Source organism: Carassius gibelio, chromosome A24 (genome assembly GCF_023724105.1).
Source record: "Carassius gibelio isolate Cgi1373 ecotype wild population from Czech Republic chromosome A24, carGib1.2-hapl.c, whole genome shotgun sequence".
Lineage (NCBI taxonomy): Eukaryota > Metazoa > Chordata > Actinopteri > Cypriniformes > Cyprinidae > Carassius > Carassius gibelio.
This window is the reverse complement of record NC_068394.1, coordinates 8,680,938-8,696,687: the sequence shown is the minus strand read 5'-3', so window position 1 is coordinate 8,696,687 and position 15,750 is coordinate 8,680,938. Positions and strand designations below refer to the sequence as shown.

At 36.4% G+C, this 15,750-nt stretch overlaps 1 protein-coding gene across 3 annotated transcripts in view; it reads right to left on the bottom strand.

Annotated features, from left to right (window-relative positions):
* LOC127946211 (catenin delta-2) overlaps window positions 1-15,750 on the bottom strand; it is a 280,344-nt gene that overhangs the window by 105,757 nt on the left and 158,837 nt on the right. For all 3 annotated transcript variants that reach the window (XM_052542619.1, XM_052542620.1, XM_052542621.1), the window contains 3 exons: window positions 14,488-14,681; window positions 10,724-11,291; window positions 4,464-4,655 (listed from right to left, as the gene is read on the bottom strand). In XM_052542619.1, coding sequence (XP_052398579.1) covers window positions 4,464-4,655; window positions 10,724-11,291; window positions 14,488-14,681 — 954 coding nt within the window. The remainder of the gene's footprint in view (window positions 1-4,463; window positions 4,656-10,723; window positions 11,292-14,487; window positions 14,682-15,750) is intronic.

The following is a 15,750-nucleotide window of genomic DNA, read 5'->3' as shown; positions in this document are numbered from 1 at the left end:
CCACATATTATCATACTGTATGTGAGTTCAGTGAGCAATTAATACATCCTGAAAGCTCAGCAAAAACACAATGTTACATTTTAAATAAAGCACAGATATTACAAATGTGAGGCTGCAGATAGAAGCAGGTAGAATTCTGGCAACAGACCGCATTTTCATGGTCTGATAAAGATGATTTTGTTGGTTCTCTACGAACAAATTGATTTTATTGCAATCTTGCGTTGTTGTATGTCAGTAAGCACCCGGTAAATATCGAAAGAGTGCATTCTGCTCTTCACTTCCAACCATACTTCACAACGGCTGAAATACTCTCCCTTACTTTTCCACTTCAGCTTCAAGTGTTGCTTTAGACTGTCAAACCGAGGCTTTGCATAACAACTGAGGTAAAATTGTGGTTCCTTCATCTTTTTTTTTGGCCCATTGTATTATGGTCCATTTTTCTACAGATGACGCAGATTCAGGAAACGCACTGGATAGTTAAATGCTCCACTTTGTCATATTAGTCATCTTGTATGATAAAATGCAGCCAAAAGCACACTGTTTTGGTAGCCTGTCTCCTGTTCTGCAAAAAAGCGTGGTCCCTTATAGAGGGATGTGAGCAGGAAAGCTCCATCAGCATTTGATACAACACTTCCCTCAAACTTGGGTTAATTCATTGCTCGGCTCCAAAATGAGTCTTTTCAGCATATTCTTAGCCGCATACGCTGCTCTTCCAGTCGCTCTCACACAAAGCCTAATTAACTTCATCAAGTTTGAATTTCAGAGCTGGAAATGAACGAAAAAAATCCTGCAGTGGAGCAGCAGCAGAATGAAAGGCCATGAGGAGCTTAATCACATTCACATTATCTGGAGCTTTGTGCAAGATTATATTTGATTCCCGGACAGGCAAACTTATGATGAATAATGTACTTGAAAGGAATCAGCATTACAGGGAATCCATAATGGGCCAAACTAATAAAATTTACACAAATATACACACACACATATATATATATATCTCATCACAAATATTGTAATATTAAGTAGCACAACTATTTAAAATGATATAATAAAAAACTAATCGGCATATCAGAATGATTTCTGAAGGATCATGTGACACTTCGCTATTACATAGGAAAACAACTATTTTAAACTGTAACAATATTTCACAATATTACACTTTTTTATTGCATTTTTGATCAAATAAATACAGCTTTGGTGAGACATTCTTTTTAAATTAAATAAATTATTACATTAATGTGTATTATATAAGAAAAACAATGTACAATAAAAAAGGAAAAAAAAAATCTGTAGAATAAACTTATAGTAAAAAAAATATTTTATTATTTCCTGAAGTGACCCAGATGTGTTTCTGTCAGTTTTTATAAGCTTCACCCATAAAAGCCTTTCACCATGATGCTTCTTCTCTCAGAGATCATTTATATGCTTTCTCTACTTTTTTTTCATAAATATACAATTTGAAAACTCAAATGGGCGTTTATGGCATTTTGTTGGAATGAGCCAGTGCTTTCCTTGCATGAACAGAAGACATCATGCGAGGCACTGCACCAAGAGACAGAATGACTGCAGTGCCTCTTTCTCCCCCCTAAAAAATTATAAGACTAAAAACATTTCATAGGAGAAAACTTCCCAGCGGTCGACCTTTCAGTCTGTCTAAACTGCTCGTGATGGTATTGGCCCTGAACTGCCCTGATTGCTTGAATCATTTCCACCTGAGGATCTCAGGCAGGACAGTCTTCCAAACAATGTCATCTGTCCCTATAAAATAAGACCATAAATCTTCCTCTTTATATCTCCTGCACTGAATGACAGAGCTGTAATAAGAACACAGCTGCTACATGTTAGTAGTGTATCTGTGACGGCTTCTAATGTCGTCATTAGCCCTGTACTTCATCTGCTGGTCAAATGAGCCAATTAGCGAGGGGAAGCAATGCAACTGGGAGGAAGAGTACAGAGACGGTGAGAATAGTGAGGTCAGTGCACTCAGACGGAGTGACATCAAAGATCGCATGCATCCTCATTAGCGACTTTTCATAAAACCATATCTCACTTTCAAGTGCTGATTTGGGGAGCCGACCTTGATCACATAAAATCCAAAAAGTTGAGCTTTGTTCATGAGACTCTAGGCATTTTGAGACTTCTCAATGTCACTTTGAATGCTATCGTAGAGTTTCAGACACCTCAAGCCACAGCTGAAATCTGCTGGCTGGAAAATGGCTGTTTATTATCAGGGTGCGACTGCACTGCGCCAATTCTGACTGACTTGATTTGATCGTTTGCCAACTGTGCAATAGGAGAAAAGGAGAGACAGAAAGCAGCCAACAGGTTTTTAGATTCATAAATATTTCTACAGCTCTTGTGGAGGACTTTCATACACTCTTTAAGATAAAATGACAAAGGCTTTAAAAAATGCAACAGAAAGGCAATGTGCAGTTCAGAGGTGGCTAAGCTACGTTTGACATGCAGTTCGCAAACAAGAAAAGCTGTTTTAGCAGAAGTTTGATATGCTGTCAAGTCATTCAAAGACTTTTGGGGCCCTCATTTTCTTACATGCAGATTTAAATTGGTATACAGCCATTTCTGGGCCATTTTCCACATGTGAAAATGGTTCCATAGTGAACCATGTTTCAGTGCGAGTACACCCGAGGTCTCCAGTCGAAGATAGAGCTTGATTAGGAACACAGACTGTAATGAAAATAAAAAATAAAAATAAAAATACAGCAGTAATGAGCACAAATGCCACAACTCATACTGGAAACTTATGCATTATGCATTTGAATTTTTTTTATAGAAGTGCTCAGGCAGGATTATATAATGTCTTAAATTCAGTCCCTTAAGAGTGTAAATAGCTTTAGTTTGAGTCATGTAGCAGACGGGCACTTCAGCTTTAGTCGACCTTTAGCTACAGACAGAAAACCACTTCATTTACTCGTTTAATTCTATTTTAGCTCTATTCAAAGGGAATAAGAGACAGAACTGCCCTTGCTCTATTTTGTTTATCTAAGCAAGCCAATGCTCTCAATTTTCCTTTTGAAGCACAGTAACATCTTGAGTGTGAGATAATAAAAGGACTGTGATTTGTGAGAGCTCAGAGCCGAGAAAGCCAGAAGAGACAGAGCGTAATTTCCAACTGTCTGCTGATGCTGCCATACCATTAGGCAGAGGCAACAGTTTTGAAAAGGAATAAAGTTCCTGAGATTCATTATAAACTCTCAAAGGTCACGGCAAGACTGCAGCAAGCACAGGAAATTCCCACCACAGACCCCAATTAAAACAGACTGTATAGATTTTATGGGTACAACTAAGCCAGGTGAGTGTCACATTGTAACATTTTTGCTCCAGGGCTGCCATGAGATCCTGTCATGCTGCATCCTTCCACACTCACACTGCATTCCCTTCACACTCACACAATAATATTCAACTACGGATTCTGATTGGATGGCTGACATTATAAGGTGTTGATTTACAGCTCCACATCACTTCACACTCTCTGAAAATAAACAAATCCAATCAAAATTATAATTTCTATTTTTTTTTTTTTAAATACACTTCAACTTACAATGTCAATGCTACAATTGCGATCCAATCAATAAAACAATTTTGAAAATTTTAGAAAAACCTGAAAAAAACCTTGATGTTGGTTATTGAATAATTTACTCTTATTTAAAAAAAAGCATGAATAATTAACATAAATGTTAAATTATTGTTGAATTACTGATACACTTTTATATTATTATATATGGATTTTATATTATATTATATTATTTAAAAGAAAAGAATGAATATTTATAGATAATAAACTAAATAAATAAATACTGTAGTATATTTAGTATTTATATGTAGTATTTCGTTTATTTAATATTAAACTAAAACTAACAATTATTTTTATAAATATTAATATATATTACAATTTATTGATATAACTTTTGCTCATATTTGAATAATTATTCACATTAATAAATAACATGGCAGACGGTTAAATAACTGGAAATGACTGACGTGTAACTGCATATGTGTGTGGATATGCATCTGTGCAATTATTCTAACAAATGATTAAAAATAGTAACATTTATATTTTATAAACTAAATAACTACAATTTATACTACAGTATATATAGTCTTTATATTATACTATATAATATAATATATATAGAAGTCTAATCCAGTATAAAACTGCAATTCTTTACAAATATGAATGAATGCATTATTAAATGAATGAATATCAAGACAAGGACCTTAATTATTGATGAACTAAATGTAAAAGAATCGTGATATATCACTATGACTTTTTAATCACACTCCTGAGCTGAATTCACACTACTACACTTTCTCATTGAGATGTAAGGGACTAAAAATAGCAGCAACAAAACTGGCAAAACTAGCAGAAATCCTGAAGGTTGGTAAATTGGGGATTAACACACTTCAGCGCTCACACACACAGAGAGAGTGTGGGTAGACTTTACCCGTGTTATCCCGGTAGGTTCCAGTATGGCCTGGAGGGAGTGCTTCTCCCTGGCTCTGGCTCAAGCTTCTCATGGGGACTTTCTGGTAAACTCTGTTTTCATATATGGGATCGATGTGATGCTCGGGGGACTGCAGGGGCCTCAGTTCGGGGCCCAGGTGAGCATGCTGACTGCTGTATGAACCTCGAGATCCTAAAAGAGACACAAAAGACACAGTTCTTGTTAGTGAGGATAATTTGAACTTGGAAAAAAAAGTCTTGCAAACTCCCTTATGAATGAGAAGAACAATACAGCAGTACAAGTACATCATTATGCTGATCCCATAATGCACATAAACTGACACTACATCTGCCAATCACAACATGTCCAAGGCATCAGAGAGCAAATTAGTCGATATTTCCTTCCTGATCTAGAGTGCATCTCTGGAAAACAGCAAGGAGACTGTGAAGATGATGTTTATGAACCCTTTGAACCACAGAAGGAAAGCATAGCCACAATATTCCAAACTATATATATAGTATACATATCCAGGCTCAGTAGAAGTTTATAAGGACTCTAGTGTTATATTTTAAATATATATGTTTTATATATTATTTAATAACCAAAATCCTGTTTACACATGTGTACAGTATGTGAATGTTATTAAATAATTATTATTAATTATTATTTCATAATAGGAATAATTATTTATAATAAACAAACCCTTCAATACTTAACTACTTCATTACAGTTAAATAAACAAATAACCATATATTATGTAAATTATAATTATCAAAACAATAATTACTATTCAAAATGATTTACAAATTCGAATAAATATTTAAACTGTTATATTTATATTCTTATTACCTTTTAATAATACATATTAAAATGATCAGTGTTCATTAAATAAGTATTGAATAATATAGATTAATATGATGCAATAAAATATATTTTATTATCATTTACATATTTCATATATATATATATATATATATATATATATATATGATATAACATAACCTGATACAAGTACAGTCTCTGTATATAAGCGTTGATTCAATACAGTGAGAATAAAAAAAGCCTCACGATATATTGATATATGAATATGAAATTGATATATGAAATTGTGTGGACATAGCCCAACTAATCCATCCTTTCTTGATCAAGAGTGCATGCTGGGATCTCCAGAGAGGATGAAGGAGAGCATGAAGATGATGTTTATGAACCTCAGACACAGGAGGAAGGCAAACGCTAACTCAACATTCACTCACATACTCGCATTGATCCACACACTTGATATCCTGGCTTTACGACGGCCTACAGGGATGCCATACACCAAAAAAATAGACATGTTGTGGCTCAGGACTGGAGGATTCTCTATAGCTTGGCAACTCATCTCATTGGTTTTCACTGAATGACAGAGATATACTATTTTCTAAACAGCAATGCTAACAATCAGCAGAACAGAAACAGGCCACTAAAACAGAACACGTGAATGCATGTTAATCTTCAGACTACTGCATTCTCTGATCTGCTCTGGTGCTTCACAGGACATAACTGTGCAATGCTCAGAAAAAAAAGAAGCTGTAGATATACAGGGCATTATTTATAATCACCTTATCAGTGTCCGGCAGACAAACGGGTGTTTCTTCCCTAAACTGATTTCCTTTGTGTTGGAAGAAATCCATCAGGATAGAGCCACAATCCCCGAAATCTCTCTCTCTCTCTCTCTCTCTCTCTCTCTCTCTATTATTATTATATATAACTTGCTATAATAATAAGTCAACATACAGAGAACATTTAGATTTTTTACGTACTGCTGTTGCTGGTGTTTTACAGTGTCTCCAGAAAATATTTGGCAAACTTTTAAAATGTAATCATTTATTTTATTTTAGTACTGGGACAGTTTAAAATGCAATTATTTAATTTTGATAACAACATGTCTCATTAATATTTCATACTTGCTTTGTGACGTCTTCACAATCAGAGGTCCTTGACAAATGTTTCAAAACTCTTGAGATAGACAGGAAAATGAATAGCCACCCTGCTGAAAAGAAATCCAGCCTATTTCTATGCTGGCTCAGGCTGGTTTATTGCTGGACTGACTCAGAGACCAGCATGTTTGTGCTGGTGGAGCGACTGAAAACCGAAATCTTGCTGGTTAAGCTAGTTAAAAATCCTAGTGGGAACAGCAGCATCCGAAGCGCAACATACGCTGGTCTCTTCAACAGGGTAGACACTGAGAGACATGGGCAGCCTGAGAGATGGACAGATGGCTGACCCGGCAGATAGAAAGACTGACAGACAAGCAGGAGAACAAGAAGAGACATGTAAGAACAGAGAGACAGCGAGAGGGCAAACGATAGAGACACCTCATCTCAGATGTTGCCAAACAGGTCCAAGTGATTACAAGCGTCTGTGATAGCAGTAAAGCAGCACGTCTCACTGCAGGAGAACCACAGCTTTTCAAAAGCAATTACATGGCAAAACTCATTGTCCAGGTGGAGGATTTGGACTGACAGGTCAGCGGCTCCTGCACAGATGCCTATACAAACTAGCCAAACCGTTCCTGTATCTTGTGAGGAGACGCATGTAACATCCGTTCAATCTGCCCTCATGCTCCCTACCCACCTAATGATGAAACATTACATCTAAAAGAGAAATCCATGAGCCTTTGATACAGCTGGCTGAATAAATAGGTTTGTACATCCGGTACACACTTGGAACAACTTAGTCAAGTGCTCTGAAGCACCTCTTCACCATCTAATCACAGGCGAAGTGTTAATAGTGCTTCGGGCATCTGAACATTGGCTGTGCATTGTGGTCTCTGTTTGCTGTCATTAAAGCACGAGGATGATAGACTGACTTTAGGATTGAATGTAGTAACCTAATCTATCTATCTATCTATCTATCTATCTATCTATCTATCTATCTATCTATCTATCTATCTATCTATAACAACCTATAATACTAACAATAATAATAAGAAGAAGATTTAAATTGCATTTGAAAGCATGTTCTTCAGCCAACAACTAAAGAAAAAGCAAAGAAAATGGACTTTATCAAAACACTTTAAATGGGGTCTCAAGTGGCTTATTTCCCATTTGTCCTACAAAATTAAAACATACAAACAAACAACAATAAAAAAACCAACTATTATTAACTTATCTTTTACTAAGCTTGAAAGCAACCTTTCCTCTAGATTAAACCAGACAAAACAGAAGCAACAAAAATGATGTATACTGTAGCAAAGTAAGTGCATCATCTAAGTCTTTACTTTTGAAAAGGCAACAATTTTCTAGCTTTACAATTAGATTCATTCTAAACAGGCTTGTATTTTCATAGTGCTTTTATGCTGATGCTCATGTGAAGTGATACGCTTAATCAAGAGCCATTTTAACCACTCAAGCTAGACCAGAAAATAATATTTTACCTCAAAACACCATGTTTCTGTATGGTTTACCCTGATTCTCCAGCATTGCAATGCACTTTTACACATTGTTTCTGTGCCGGTTTTGCTTTTGCAGAAGTAAGATAAGCACTAAAGTCTGTCTTTCTCAGTCTTAGTAAGAGTCTAACTCTGCTATTCTCTCTCACATTGCCTCTGGCTATAATGACACACATCATCAGTCCTTCGCCAATAATCCCTCCAAATACCACATCATGAAAGATAGGCTCACCAAACGAAATCAGGGAGACCTTGCAAACAAAGTCTCCCGTCTATACTATGTAATTGCCTTCAACTGTAATCAGCTTTCGGTCAGTGCGTTGGTGGGTGGACTGCATGCTGGACCATTGCAGTTTACAGATACTGATGGAGGTGTATGGCCACGGGATGCTGGACTTTAATCAAAGAGACAAGCGGGAGAGCTGGTGATGGCTCAGCACGGGCTGAGCTATAGTTTGGCACAGGCCTGCTGTTTCCCATTGTGTGACTGTTTCCCTCAGCGGGTTTGATGAAGGGGAGACAATGTGGCAGGTAAAATAAGGCTGTAATCAACAATACCTTACACAGGTCCACAATCGGCCTGTTAAGCAGGACACAATAAAAAAACAAAACGTGTAAGATTTACAATTTTCACTCCGAAAGTACATTTCACAAAAATTACAAAGAAACGGCAAGAAGAGTTTTCTTGTAAAACTTTCTCCAACAATTTCAAAACTTTGATTTTTGTATTATTATTATTTTTTTTACAGTGCATTATAATGTGCTTTCAAAGATGTAGATTGCTGTTTACTGCACACAGTAATTCTGGTAAATTAATAAAAATAAATGGAAAAAAATAAATAAATGAAATAATTAAATAACATTTGAACACTACATTTAAAAGTATGGGGTCAGATAATACTATTTTTTTTAAAAGAAATTAATACTTTTGTTCAGCAAGAATGCATTCAATTGATCTAAAGTGGCATTAAAACATTTATTATATTAAAGATTAAAGTGTTATTTTAGTGTATATAAGTGTTATTTTTAGTGTATTTTAGCTATTTACTATGTCCATATATATTTTATTTTAAGTTTTAGTTTAAATTATTTTAGCACATCAAGTGAAACTAAATGAAAACAGATATTTTCTTATATACAATATTTTAATAATTTGTGCCTTTTTTTAAACAAAATTACTCATGCAAATGATCTCCGAAGTATGAAATGGGATGCTATCAATTAATAAAAGCAGATTGTTGTGTTCTGTGATAAACAGAAATTTAAAACTAACAGGCTAAAGCAATTAATGAAGCCATTAAACCAAAAACACTTTAAAAGAATCAGCAGGAGTATATATATATATATATTTTTTTTTTATATATATATATATTTTTTATATATATATATATATATATATATATATATATATATATATATATATATATATATATATATATATATATATATATATATATATATATATTTTTTTTTTTTTTTTTTTTTTATCAAAGCCCACCATCTTTGACCTAAGGTTGACTGAGCTTACTTTCTACAAGAATTACAGAAAAAGTAACATGTTAAATGCAAAATTAGCAACACTAATTACAATATCAGCCAAGTGTGATATATGACTGAATAAATGAATTGTTACAGCACCTCTTTGATGTCTAACTGTGGAGCGAGAACGAGTCTTCATATCAAAGTGCTATGTTCCTTCAAAGGAAGAGCTGAAGTCTCTAGACTTAAGGGGCTGAATGTAGGGATCAGCAAAGAAAGCATGCACAGGAAACAAATGTGGTTCCCGAGGTGATCTCTACGTGAAAACTAATATGAGTATCAGATTTGTCTGTCTGCTGTGTTTATTTACCTAAGTCCCGTGTGTATTTATCTCATTCTGATCACAGAGAAGCCACTGATGTTCGGACTTTGATGTTTGTTAGCATGTTTTCTCTCAATGTTAGAAGCAATCGAGCTTCTAACATTTTTTTTAAATAAATAAATAAATATATATATATATATTAAAAGTAGGTATATTTCCTTTGTTAATGAATCTGAGATTTTGAACAGACATTCACTTGATTCTTTCCTAAATGAATCAATTTTGTTGAACAAATAAGCTAAATGAATATGAATGAGACAATTCCTGTGTCTATCATAAATACAATAATTTGTCACCACCTACCAGGGTTAGTATTTTAATATTATTTATATACTATTATAGTATTTATAAATATTTTAAATGAGCTTTTTTTATTTTATATTTTTCATTTCGTTTTCTTTTTACATCTATATTTAGCTTTAATTTATTATTATTTCTATTTGTTATAATTTTTACTTATTTCCGTTTTTTCCATCTAATACTTCTATTTTATTTCAATTACAGAACACTTGCTGAATTGTGTCACCACTCTTTTAAAAGTTAAACTCAATTTGTGATCTGATCATATTGCCTCAATGATGCTCTCACTGAAAATGAATGGCTTCTGGTCGCTTCAAACTGCTGTCAGTGCCAATGCTCCTTCACTTCAAAGCTGATCAAAATCAATTAAACATGTTTCAAACAGACTGCCAACTAGTCACTGACTAGCACAAGTTATTAGTTTGCACACTGATGTACTTGTATTGTATTGTACTTGTATTGTTTCCAGCTGCTGTTTGGAATGAGATTACAGTTGAATATTTTAAAGAAGATACATTCCCAGATTACAGCGAGTAATGGACTTGTATTGTTTTCTTGGGTTCCTGAAAGTATTTCATGCATCAAATTACGTCCCCACAGAAACACCCACACAAATGTTTGTTAAAACCACGTTGGCGAGTAAAAGATGGGTCAAGAGCTGTTACTCACCAGCAAGGCTGCCAGGTCTCTGTAGAGTTGCAGTGGCGTAGAGATCGTGGGATATCTTGTACTGCTCAGATGAGTGCACCAGCCTTTTGGTGGGTGAAAGCGTAGCATAAGTCGATACTCCTGCGGTCTGCAGCTGCTGATAGATAGGCGACGCGTTACTGGGCGGAGATGCCAACCGGTGAGGGGAGCCTGAAGCGTGAGTACCAGGCGTTCCTCCGATCCCCACCGCATTGATCGGTGAGCTACTGCTATAGGATTTCGCAAGCCTGGCTGGAGAGGGCTTGGGGGAGGCTGAGGAGGACGAGGAGGGCAGGCGCTGGGTGGTAGCGTAGCCGGGTGTGTCGGAGGACGAGCCCAGCCGCTGCAGTTTAGTCGGGGATCCGCTGGCCACCGTGGACTGCATTGAGTTCAGGGGAGAGCTGACGCGCTGGGCAGGCAGAGTAGAGCTGGAGTAGTACAGGCCCGGGCCGGACGCTGCAGAGGGGTGCTGGGGATCCGACAGCAGGGCACTGCCATGGCTCTGACAAGAGTCGCCCGCTGCAAGCTGGGCCGCACGGTTAGATGTCACCTGGGAGGAGAGAAAGATAACTGATATTTGTAACCAATACAGATCCTAAATAAGGAAATACAAGAGAGAGAGCACATACACGATCTGTCATGTCACCCTCATGTCATTCCAAACCTATAAGATATTTCGGTAACACTTTATTTTACAGTCCTGTTCCTCATGTACATACTATGTACTTATTATAGTTATTACAATAACTATGTAATAACTAGGTACTAACCCTGAACTACCCCTAAACCTAACCCTACCCCATGTAGTTACCTTGCATTACCAGAACTTTCTTAGATAAATACACTGTAAGTACACTATAAGTACATGTTAGTACACGTACTGTAAAATAAAGTGCAACCGCTATTTCAACAGCGAACAGCTATTTTAAATTGTAATAATATTTGACAATATTACTGTTTACACTTAAATTCAGCCTTGGCTAGCTTAAAAATAAATAACTAATAACCGCATTGCTTCTTGCATGTCATATGACTAAACATCATGACATTTGAGGCTTGTGTTGCCATATTTGATAGTCTTTATGAACTTCTGGGAAAGTGTTTTTGGGGTAAACCTTCACGGTATAATAAAAATGGACAAAAACATTCTTCTAAATATCTTTTGTGATCGACAAAACAAAGTCAGTCACAGGTTTGGCATGACATGGGTGAACTATCCCTTAAAGGTGGTTTACTTGATATTCAGATGATAATATGAGACAAGGGCATAAATTCTTCTCAGAATGCCTTGAAAATCATAATAATTCCCTTGAAAGTAATGGATGAAGCATGTATCCCAAACGCAATAAAAAAGCCTGTAAATGGAAGTTATTGCATACACATGCACGACCTTATGTCACATTTCCTCACGGGATCACCACACCTTATGTCAATGGATGTTGCATCGGCCGTAATTCAGAAGGGCAGGCGTGCGCAGATAAACCAAGGCAAATTAAGACTGGCACAGTGCCAAGCATGTGAATAAACATGTCTTCCTTTAGATTCCTCATAATCACCATAACGATTGTGGGTGATTACAATGAAACATTGGTTCCACTGTTTCTCATTTACAGAAAGCATGAAACCTGATTATTCTTATTCAGAATAAATTAAGTTATTTTCAACTGGCAGTCAGTGCATTTTCCAGTGTATGTGTGTGTGTTGGGGCTTAGCTGAGCGTTTTCCCCTTTCATTGCATTGATATAAGGTAATAATATTCAAAGAGTCTAGAAAGTTGAATAAATATGAGGCAAAGGTCTTGAAGACGGAGTGAATGATTGTGCTGGAAAAGTGTATGACATTTAAAGCTAAAGCTAGCTCTGTTTGTCTATATGCTGTGTTCATAAACAAAAAAGATTATTCAGATTAACAATCCCCTTATCAAGAAGTTTTCACAAGTTGTTGAGTTGGCTACAGGCCGATTTCAGAAAATTGGACCACTTTTGTCATTGAGATAGGGACAAAGTACTGTCATTTACCTGAATTCACCTTAAAATCTTGGGTGATTATGATTTGGCCAGGTAGGGATTTGAATGTCAAAATTTTAGCACAACTAATAAAGTTAATAATGATTATACATCAATTTGAAAGATAAATTAAATAAACAACAATCATAAACATAAACTCTCTCTACTGCTTACTGATTTTTTTTTACACTGTAAAATGAAAAAAAATTGAAATAAAAAATTATAAACAATAAATAAATACATCAGATGTCCTTTGTCCTGCTGACATAATCTAGTGGTTGTAAGCTCAAGCTTCACATGGGACAGCGTTTGTACAAAACAAAAGTCTTAATCGCCTCATTCTTGAAATAGTCTTTAGTTCAGCATATATTGATTCTAGATATCCTGAAGCCCTGTTTGGAGATGGTTTACTATAAGGAACTAGAGAATAGATTGAAGAATGTAAAAAGGTCTACAAAAAGCCTTTCGGTTGTAACTTTAATCTTTATTTTTTCACCATTGTTCTGCTTCTCCTGATAAGATTTTAATGAATGAAACGGAAGAGATGGAAGAATCCTCTGAAGAAGAAAAAAAACAACATTCTCAAGATAGGATTGTAAAGATTTAAAAAAAGGTATTTAATAGCTCAATATCATGTTATACCAAGGTCTAATGCAATTATACTATCATTCCTCTATCTCTCCATCTCTCTCTCTCGCTCAGAGGGGGAACCACTTCCCGGCATAGAGAGCAGAGGAACACCTACTTGAAGAGACTGTTACTGGTTCCGGCTGTGGATAAATTATTTAGGGAACAAGTGGTGTTAAAAATATCTACATAAAAGCACCTAACTGATGCGTCGCGTTATATAAACCCATCCTAGAGCAGACAAGCCCTCTTTAGATTACCTTCCACAGAATCAAGCCGACAGTCCGAATAAACACAGGACAGAAAGAAACACCATGCTGTTTCTGCTTTCAATATAAAGCAAGCACACTTGGAAGCCAGTAAAATGTGAAAGTGCATTCATTTAAAATGAGAATGTTTTTAAAGAATCTTTGCAGCGAGCCCCCCCTCGACTCTCTCAGAAACAAGTCCGGAAGGGCGAGGACGCTGGGTATCTTTCATTAGAAGACAGAGGGCCTATGTGTTCATTAAAACTGTCAAAGGATGAGAGAAGAGAGCAGAAGGGAGGGTGAGCGAGCGAGAGAGGATCTGCCAATGTCAGCTTTATCGTGACCGACCGCTCGAGCTCTTCTTCTGCCATTTGCATGCATTAAATAAGTCAGTTCCTTAGCGAACATGGAGGATATGAAATATTTGTAGTCTGAACAGAAACCGTACCTTTTTACCAGAACATTTGTAGCTCGTAGCAGGTGCAAGAGACTAATTTTAAAGAAATGAAAGTTGGGAGAAACCGCCCTGCAGGGTTTGGTGTAATTACGGTCTCATCAACAGGGCACAATTTAACTCTCTGGATAATGACAAAGTTTTTCGCGCACACGCTCGCCGCTCGATGCAATGCAGTACCGCTGGCGACTGCTAACAAATGATTTGGTCTTGCAGTTAATTGCTTTAATCAGGTCTCAAAATCACTTTTTAGGCAGCAGCCTGAAATATGATCCCAGCTGGAGCCCAGGATAGTACCAGTCCCCCCCGCCACCACCATAAAGTCTCTGATGATGAGAGACTGAAAATACAAAACCTAAAGATGGATATATAATGATTTACGGAGAAAAAGAGGGAAGAAGCAGCAGTCACCTGGTTGTAGCTGTGCACGGCTCCTCCGGGCTGCCCGCTGGAGCGTGGAGGGGGCTGAGGCTTCTGAGATTGAAGTACGGACACACAGTCACTCAGGGCCAGGGTCTGGTTACTATGGTAGCTGGCGGAGTACTGGAGGGAGCCCTCTGGGTTCGAGCTGAGCTGCAGTGAGCTCTGAGAGAGCAGACTCGGTCCTGTGTGCAGAGCGCCAGAGCGAGAGAGAGCGAGAGAGAGAGAGCAATTTCAGCAAGGCAGCGATGCAGCCCTCAGCCTGGCAGAAATGGCATACATAATTTATTAGAAGGGGAGGAGTGAAATAGAGGAAAGAACGAGCAAGCGAAAGACAGCATGAGAGATGGGGATTAAAATGACAAGAGAAAACTCAAGGGGAGGAATGTGCAAGAAGAGAGAAACTGAGAAAAATGAAGTGTTTAAATGTTTGTGTGGGGGTGTCAGCAAACTGCTGAAGTGCAGGGAGAACTAGGTTTGGGCATGAGGACAATCGATCCAGAACAGTCCTCAAAACACTAGAACACTTGGTATTTTGATCCAAACTTCAACATTTTTATTAACAACTATAAAAACAAAAATGTGCAAACATCAATAGATAAATTGTTTAATAAGTTCGTGGTTATGGTCTTAACTAACAGGCACAGAATCCCCTTAAAAATGTGTCATCTTTGCTGATTTGTTTTTAATTTGATTTGATTTATTTGACCAAAAACAAAAAAAAGTAGTGAAATACACACAATTCATCAAGGATGAAACAATAAAGTTAAAAACTTGTTTTTTCTGTGGTCCTTGATGTTCCGCATAAACGTCTGTTGACAGGTACACTGGCATTGCATCATAAATACAAAGTTTTAAGTAAAGTTTTTTACAAAAAAAAAATAAAATAAAAAAATCCATCCAACACAAACAGAATATATACAAATTCATCAACAATTAAACCAACTTGAGCCAACTTTTAACTTTTTTAAACTAAAACTTTTAACTTTTTAAACTAAAACACTTAATTTTTGGAATACTTTTAACATCCATGAAGATTTGAACGAATCATCCGAGCAGTAAGTGGCATGTGACTAATCAGAGACTAGTTAAGAGCCTCTCAACATTAGAACATGCCATCAACTGAAATTACACTTATATACTTACGGGGAAAATAAAGAAATAAAAACTGAGAAATTGCTAGTAAATCCCACAAACATTTATGAAGAAACAGCAAGTAACACTGGAATAAATGTGACATTTTTAAGTAGAAAA